Here is a 9,006-nt window from a genome sequence, read left to right on the forward strand (position 1 = left end):
AAGGCCAGAAAGCACTATCCATCAGCACATACCTGTATACACCTGTAATTTGGATATACCAGCTATGCAAAATGTGGCTTGGCTTAGTGCCAAGCCTAGGAGCCTTGTTGCTAAAGTTGGTGTTTGTTTGTTTTTTTTTCCTGAGTGAGGGTATGTATGTATGTATGTATGTATGTATGTATGTATTTATTTTTGGTATTCGGGGTATTCTACCACTGACCTACATCCCCAGCTCTTTTTGTTTTGTTTTGCTTTGTTTTTTTGAGACAAGGTCTCACTATGCAGTTCAGGCTGGCCTTGAGCTCACTTTGTAGCCCAGGCTGGCCTGGAACTTGCAAGGATCCTCCTGCCTCAGCCTCCCCAGAGTGCTGGGATTACAGGTGTGCCCCACTATGTCCAGCAACCTAGCTCTTTTTGTACTTTGAAACAGGGTCACTCTCACTAAGCTGCCTGAGCTTGAACTTGTGATTCTCTTGCTTTAGCCACTGGAGTAGGTAGGGCCTGTATCAAATCACCTCAAGCCACCTAGAGCTTCAAGCATTTTGAAGCCAAGAAGTCATCTGCTGCCCCCTAGGCCAGTTAATATAAACAGTGATAACTGCAAAAAGGGCAGGAGGCCAAGTTGGAGCTGCTAGCCTAGAGTTTTTGTAGTATATTTCTTTACAACTGTTATGCTCTTTTCAGTTAATTATATCCAAAGGAAAAAATACCAGGATTTAAAAAGCAGCCATGTTAGTGGGATGATGATTCCTTTTTCAGGGAAAAACTTTACTGAAACGAATTTCCTCCATGTATTATAATTTTACTGTTTGTAAATTACAAAGGCAGTGCATGCTCCTTGAGAACATACAAATGATCCAAAGAGTGGATAACACGAAAAGTAAAAGGCCTCTTTTAACTTTTCTGTTTCCATTCTTTGTGGGCAAACTCTCCTAATACTTTGGGGAGCATCTTTGTGGAGATCTTTTTACTATAATACATTCAGCTATGCCATTATGTTTTATTTACATATAATTTTATGCTTTAAAAATGGTAATTGGAATAGACATCCTTTTTACATGATTTTATTTTCATTTTTTGTTTTCTATGAACTAACCTTTTATTTTAAAAGAACTACAGAAAATTATGGCTACATGTATGTGAGATGATTGGTTTGTTAGAGTGTAATCATCTTATAATGTATATCTCAAAACATGTACACCTAGATGTATATGAGTTAGTCAGTTTTACTCAAAAAATAATTGTAGCTTTGTGTGCAGTTGTTAAGAAGAAGTGATACATAGTGATTCTCTGTACACTTTCTTTCATGGCAACATCTTCCAATACTGCAACATACTATCACAACCAGTGTGTTAATATTTGCACACAACTCACCTGTCTTTTTCACATTTTCATACAGTTTTACTTGTACTAGTGTATTTATTTTGTGGGGGAAAATTTTTTGGTGGTACCAGTGATTGAACCTAGGACCTTTGCACTGAGCAACATCCCCGGCCCTTCTATTTTTATTTAGTCAGGGTCTCACTAAGTCACTAGGTTGCCCAGGCTGAGTTAGTATTTAGGATCCTCCTGACTCCTACAAGTAACCATCCTCAGTTTATTTCCATACAACCTCATCTCATGTTTAGGTGCATGTTCCTTACTACCACAGCCAAAAAAACAAAACAGTTCTTCATTGTTTCTCCTCTTGCATTTTGAATACTATAACTTATTTTTAGTAACATCTATTCTCAAGTGAAGCACACATTCAACAGCAGTCCTATGGTCACTTTTAATCATTGGAGGGCCAGGGATATATCTCAGTGGCACAAGTGCCTGCCTAGCAAGCACAAGGTCCTGAGTTTGATTCCTGGTACAAAAAAAAAAAATCATTGGAAGAGTGCTGACAGTAGGAAATAGAAAGTGAGCCACAAAAGAGAGTTGCTGGTGTAATTAAATTATACAGTTTGAAACATCCTAGTAACCAAAGGTAAATTTGATTTTAATAATATAGTTTCCAAAGCCAAATATCCAAAATATTATAATTTAAACAGGAAATCAATATAAAATTATCAGTGATATGTTTCATTTTCTTTTTTTGTATAAACTCTTTGAAGTCTGATGAGCCCAGTCCTGTTTGAGCAGCTGGCACAGAACATAGATCTGTGGCTGGTTCTAGTGCAGAGACTGAAATGGAGACACAACCGCTGCCTCCCCAGAATACAGCCTCTAGAGGGGACAAACACTATTTTAGGACTCGAATATATCCATTGTAGAAGCAAGTACAGGGTTTCCTGGGATAACCAGCCAGCCAGTGGGTAAGGCTCTGTCAGTGCCTAGGAGCCCAGCCAGAGCAGGAGGGTCTTCCAGGTGGAGCCTCGAGTGTCCTGGAGCGAGTGATTGTGTTCGGCAAGATAGGAATCACAGAGGAGAGAGCTTCGGTGAGAAGGCCTGACGTGGTTTGAGGACACCCTGCAAGATCCAGTCCCCTTCCCAAAAAAGATGCATACTGGGTTCTGGGGAGCAAGAAAAGGTTTGGTTCCTCTGGTTGAGGTTCCCAGGAGGTTGAAGAAACTGGGGCACAGAAGAAATTACCCAGGCCAGAGGGTAAGCAGAAAGCATGAAAAGGTGCAGAGGACACCACCTGGAGAGTCACTTTTAGGTCGAGGCCAGAAGGTGCAAGGGCAGCCAGGGAAGGGCTGAGGTAGGACGGGCCAGGAGGCCCGGAGGTCTGATTGGAAGGGAAGGGATGCATAGGTCCTGGAAAGGGGTAAGTCCTGCTACACCCAGGTCACAGTTGGTGATGGGTGCCCACTGGGTTGTCCCAAGGGATGGCATTTATGGATGTGTGTGTGTTCACGCGCGCACCAGATGGGGCACACAGCTGGTGTAGGATTCCGGCGCTCCAGGAAGAAACTGTAAATACCTTGCCAGTGTTGAGGCTCAGAGACAGCCACCCTCTGTTCCCAGACTCTCCAGTTCATCCCCATCTTTATGCAGTTTCTTTTTCTTTCTTTCTTCTTCCCTTTTACTCCCCACCCCTACCCCGGCAGTGGTGACTGAACCCAGGGTTACTCTACCATGGAGCTACATCCCTAGACCTTTTTATTTTTTTAATGTTGACACGAAGTCTCGCAGTTTCCCAGGCTGGCCCCAAACTTGTCATCCTGTGCCACCATGCCCGGTTGCATTTTCAGTTCTGATACATTCTAGTTTGCTAATCTGACTTCACTCACACATCAGATACAAACACGCATCTTTTATGGGCTATGGGACTGGCCCAGAACGTACAGGCGCTGCAGCGAAGGCTCGGGATCCCAGCGGCCGGAGACAGGGACAGGAACAGGAACAGGGATCTTTACCGGCTTTGAGCGCGGTGAGTTCTGCAGCCTTAGCGCTTCTGGGTTTCTACCGCTCGGCAGCAGGCCGGGCGGGGGCGGGGCGGGGCTTCCGCCGCGCAGCCGCCCTACGCGCCAGACCCGCCCCATCGACCCACCCGCGCTCTACTGTTCTCGTCTGGCAGCTGCAGCATGGCGGCGGGGGCGGCTGATGCGGTGGCAACGGTGGCTGAGGTCGGCTCGGCCCAGCAATTTGAGGAACATCTCCGCCTCAAAGCCAAGTAAGCGGGCGGCCGCCGGCGGCCGGCGGCCGGCAGGAGTCTGGCGAACGACATGGAGGAGAGGGCCGGCCCTGGCCACCCGGCTGGCGGGGCGCGGCCGGTGGCTGGGCCAGGTCGGCTCCTTGGCCGGAGGCTGGCCTGGGCCTCGGGGGAGCCTCCCCGTACCACCCCGCGGCTCCGGAGCCGGACCCGGCGTCGGGATGCGGCCGGCCTCGGGCGGTGAGCTGGCTCGGAGGCAGCCGCAGACCGTCCCCGTTGGACTGGCGCGGGCGTCCCGAACACGCGGGGGTGACTCAGCTGCGCGGGGTGCGCCCGAGAGACCCTGGGGTGCGCCCGGGCTCTCCCTCCGGGTCGGCCGCGCTGCTGCGGGCCGGGCCGCAGCGCCTTCCTGTTAGGCCTCGCTGGGTGGGGAGCCCCGGGTACCAGGAGAGGGTTTCCCTCTCGGAAACGCGTTTTTGGTTCTTGACTCGTCCGCGGATAGATCCTGCGTCTTCAGACTTCAACTGTCGTGGCAGTGCAGACGAGGGCTTCCAGTTTGCGCAGCTGGTGAGGTGAGCGTGTGCGCTGGTGTGATGCACGTGCTCCTCGCCCTGGGGAAGACTACAAAAGGCGATCCCTGTGAATACACGGAGAACGTTTTTTGGGCAGGGCGGTAGAAGCTCTTCGGTACATTAAGTGCTTAGGAATAAATGCAGGTCAAATGCGTGCCGGTGTACGCTTGGACGCGCTGTGATAACGGAACCTCAAGTCGTGGAGGTCCTCAGTGTGAGCTTTCTTAGCTGTGCTGTTAGAGGTTAAGGCGAGAGTTTAGTGTGGGATTGCCAAGGGTCCAGTCCTAAAAGCACCACTTAAAACCATGTAAACCTTGGGTAAGTTTCATAACAAAGGCTCAGTATGGATTACTGCCAACCTCCGGGTGCTTGTGAGGGCTCATTGACATGATGTGGGTAAAGTGTTGCAATACCTGACTTGCTGGAGACAATACCTATTGGCCCCTGGTACTTTTAGTAAGGAGCAAGCGGGTGGCTGGGGTGGTGTGAGAGTTTACTGATTGACTTCTGCCTTGCTGTGCAGCATGGAGGTGATAAGTTAAAGTGTTAATTAAAACAGCCCTCTGGGGCTGGGAGTGTAGTCAGTGGTAGAACTTCTAGTTAGCAAGCATGAAACCACCTTCAATCTCCAGCCCCAGAAAACCCATCTCTTTTGGCATTTAAGGTTTATCTAGGAAGTTTCTTTAAAGGGAGGGATGACGTTTACTCACTGATGGAGCTCGATTCTGATTCAAACAACACGAATCCGCATATCTTTAGGTAATAAAATTATGGACAACAGAAGTCGCTTCATGAAATGATTAGGATTTATGTGGAGCTGCTTTTAATAAACGGTTTGAACTTGTCATCTGGGAATATTTTTTTGTGTTTCACTTTTTTTTTTTTTTTGGTCTTTTTGAGACAGGGTTTCACTCTGCAGTTCAGGCTGGCCTTGAACTCACTTTGTAGCCCAGGCTGGCTTTGAACTCACACTGATCCTCCTGCCTCAGCTTCTGGAGTGCTGGGATTACAGGCCTGTGCCACTGTGCCCAGCCTCACATATTTGTTTTTTTGTGCTTTGCATTTTAAACACTCCTAAATGAGTAAAAGTTTAAACACCTTTCTTGCCACTGGCCTGTACTTGAGATAACCAGAGACATACCTTTCCACAGTGCCTAGACTAAATGAACACGTGGGAAATGATGTGTGGGACCTGGAGAACAGACTCTGCTTTCTGTGAAAATGGAAGCATTTAAGACTCTTAAGTAGAACTTGTGTTGATATAATTGTTTTAAATCTACTTTCCAAATCATTGCTTCTCAATTTTAAAATTTGACGAATTGGATTTTTTTTTTTTTTTTTTTGCTTAAGTCATTTAATCAGATGTGTGTATAAGTTACAGAAACCTCAGCTGGTCTATGCAATGGAGATATTCATCTCCATTTTGCAGAGTAATTAAGAGGTTTTGCCCATTTGTAAGGTGCTTGAAAAGAGTCTAGTATATGATAGTGTTTAATAAATGGTAGTGTTGCTGCCTGTGGTGGCACACGCCTGTAATCCCAGCACTCGGGAGGCTGAGGCAGGAGGATCAGTGCAAGTTCGAGACCAGCTTGGGCTATAAAGTGAGCTCAAGGCCAACTGAACTGCAAAGTGAGACCCTGTCTCAAAAAGACAAAAAAGAAATAAAAGGTAGTGTTACCTGCAGCTGAATAACTAGGGTAGAACACTGTAATAATAGAAAAAGTATTTACTGAGAACTAATTATTTTACCAATGAGGAACCAAGGCTCATTATGTGGTCTAAAATCACCTGATTGAAGATTGCAACCTAGTCTTTCTCTATGATTTTCCTCAGACAATGTCCTAGTCATATTGGGATATCCAGGAAGATGGAGAGAATGCTGTTGCATAGAATCCAAAAGAGGATGGCATCATACATGTTTTGTTTCAGATATATGTTCTTATATTGAGCATCAGATGGTTAATTGAAAAAATGTAAACATCTAAAATGTGAATAGTGTGATAATTTAAAATAACATTACAATTATGCTTTGAAGCTATTAAGGAACTTTTATATTTTTGTTTGGTTTTTCCAGCATCCCAGGGGTTAGATACTACTGTTCACAGATGTGGAGTTCAGGGAACTTAAATTACTCTTCAGAGTCATGCTAGTGGTAATAGGAGCTGAAACATGATTTCTGGCTCTGTGTGCATACTTTCTTCTTTTGTGTTTTGTCTCTTTGGGCTCTCATATTGTTTCAAATCCTGGTAACCTGTTTTATTTTATTTATCTATTTTTATTTTATTATCTATTTATCTATTTATTTATCCCCAGTGGTACTGGGTATTGAACCCAGGAGTAGTCTGAAACCTTATTTTTTTGGGATGAGGTCTTGTTAAGTTGCCCAGACTAGGCTTGAACTTGGGATCCTTCTACCTTGACTTTCCAAGTAGCTGGGATTATAAGCATGCACTGTTATTTTAATTTTAGACAATGTAACCATACTGTGAACATTTTTCCATGGCATTAAAAATCTTTGCAAATTTGATTTTAATAGCTTTATATTGTCATGGCCATTAACAAAACTATAGTAGTGAACACTAGGTTTTTCCAGTTTTTTCTGTCTAAATTCTTTTTCATTACTTTATATGATAGATACCTATATATGTGTGTGAAATTTCTGAAAGCTTTCAGTTTTTATCTATAGTATACGAAAGTACTTATCTCATCCTTTTTTATCATTGAATATTATGATTTTAAAAATCTCTTGTCAGCTTGGTGAAAAGTATTCCAACTTTGACAAATTGAGGTGATTATATCTAAAATAAAGCGCACAAATTTTGATTGTCAGATGAAATGTGTACATACAAGTAACCATCATTTAAAATAAAAGCCCACGAGGTTGTTTAGCCTCTTTCTTCAGCCACTGATATGCTTTCTGTTACTATAGATTACTTTTCCTTGATCTTGAACTTTATGTGGATAGAATCATATATTTCCTGTCTTCCCTTATGCATTTTTATTTAAGGAATTCCCATTTTGTGATTCCATCTTCTAAAGCTTGGGTCATGATATATCAAGATAGCCTTGCCACATTTAGCTTCCTTTATGTCTACAAGAATTATGGACATTCTGATAACAATTTCAAAATTCCCTACTAAGGATATTTGGGATTTACTTTCTTAAAGCAGTTTACTTTAGGGTTATTTTTAGAGTAGGTGGATCTTGCCCATTTCCCAATTTCTGATACCCCCTTATAAACTTGAATGACCTGCATCATGTTTGTTCCTTGATGATCACACTCAAGAATAGTACAGCTTTGTGGGATATTCTAACTCTAGACTGTTCTCAAGATAAAAACCTTTTCTAAAAAGGTCATCTTAATGTATCATGTCAACATGAAAATTAGACTAAATGTAACAGATTTTCCTCAGAGGGAGCTTTTTATTTATCAGCTGTTTGGTTTGAAACTAACCATTATGGTTGTTAAAGTCTCCATCACTTTAAATTGCCTTAGGTATCATAATATTCTTTTGTGTTTCAAAACTCATACTGAACAATGAGTTCTGGGTTGGAGAAGAGGATTTACTTGTAGTCTATCTAGATCTTTTAAGTATAGCATCTTAGGCTCAGTATTTTTTAAGATTTGTCTATATTGTATCTGTTGACAGTTCTTTTTTTATGACTGAGTTATGCTTTACTATTGTATGAGTGTGTGAAACTTTTTCCCGCTTCTGGGGATTTTATTATGAATTAGGCTGTGGACCTTTGTACCTGAGAGAAAATGATTCCAGGTGTCTTCTGCCTTAAGGCCCTCCTCTCCCATACTCATTCATTATGCCTACTCATACTAAGTAGCCTTACACAGTCTTACTTCCTTGCTCCTCACCTGAAGGACACTGCCCTTATTTGGTCTAGATTCCTGCCACCTCACAAGCCTTGTATCCTTACCAACTCAGGTCTTCAGCCTCTTCTTTACCATTTATACTGTTCCTGTACAAAATAAGCATATGAAGAGTTCCTGAAGAGTTCCTTGCATTTTTTTTTTTTTTAAAGCCCATCCTGTCATTTTTTTCAAATAGATTTCTAGCACAAGTTTCAAGTCGATTTCTGTTTTTTTTAAAAATTATTTTGGTACTGGGAATTGAACTCAGGACCTTGCACTTGCCAGGCAGGTGCTGTGTTGCTGAGCTGTATCCCTGAGCTGTATTCCTGGCTCTCAAGTAGATTTCTAGCAGTCTGACACATGTTTCCACTAGCCTTGACATTACTTTGACATCATTTGTCTTAGTGTTGCCCTTTTTCACTGCTAACCACTCCTTCCTTCTGGACACTAATCTCTTGATTTCTGTGAGACCTTTTGCTTTTTTTGTGTGTGGAAGTGGGGATTGAGGTACACATAGTCCACAGCCCTTTTTTATTTTTTATTTTGAGATGCTGTCTTGCTAAGTCCCTAAGTTGCCCAGGCTGGGCTTGACTGAGGTTCCCAGACTGTTGGGATTATAGGCATGTAGTACCAAGCCTGGCTCTGTAAAATGCTTTAAGCTTAACCTTCTTGTTAGGCCCTCTGCTCTTCCTCCTCTGATCTACTTAATGTTGATGAGCCCCTAAGGCATTGGTGGTGAACCTGTGGCACCTGTTATTTTTTCTTTTAAGAGAAAAGATGTTAATATATGATTTGTTTTTTCTCAACTAAAACCTCAGTATTCAGGTTTAATTGCAGTGTTGGCACATTACGATAAATAAGTGGGTTTTGGGTTGCAGTTTGGGCACTTGGTCTCTTAACAGGTTTGCCAGCACTGTTCTAAGGTACTGACCCCAAGTCTCTGTAACATGTAAGGTCCTGTATTTCTTTTTTTTTTTTTTTTTTTTTTTTTT

General features: G+C 42.9%; 1 protein-coding gene across 1 annotated transcript in view; it reads left to right on the forward strand.

Moving 5' to 3' along the window:
• The first annotated feature begins 3,455 nt into the window (after positions 1-3,455).
• Positions 3,456-9,006, forward strand: part of Glrx3 (glutaredoxin 3) — a 33,657-nt gene continuing 28,106 nt past the window's right edge. The window contains exon 1 of the mRNA XM_005402031.2: positions 3,456-3,598. Within this exon, the coding sequence (XP_005402088.1) occupies positions 3,510-3,598 (89 nt within the window). The 5' untranslated portion in view covers positions 3,456-3,509. The remainder of the gene's footprint in view (positions 3,599-9,006) is intronic.

The sequence above is a fragment of the Chinchilla lanigera genome, unplaced genomic scaffold (genome assembly GCF_000276665.1).
Source record: "Chinchilla lanigera isolate Chin_1 unplaced genomic scaffold, ChiLan1.0 scaffold00076, whole genome shotgun sequence".
Classification (NCBI taxonomy): Eukaryota; Metazoa; Chordata; class Mammalia; order Rodentia; family Chinchillidae; genus Chinchilla; species Chinchilla lanigera.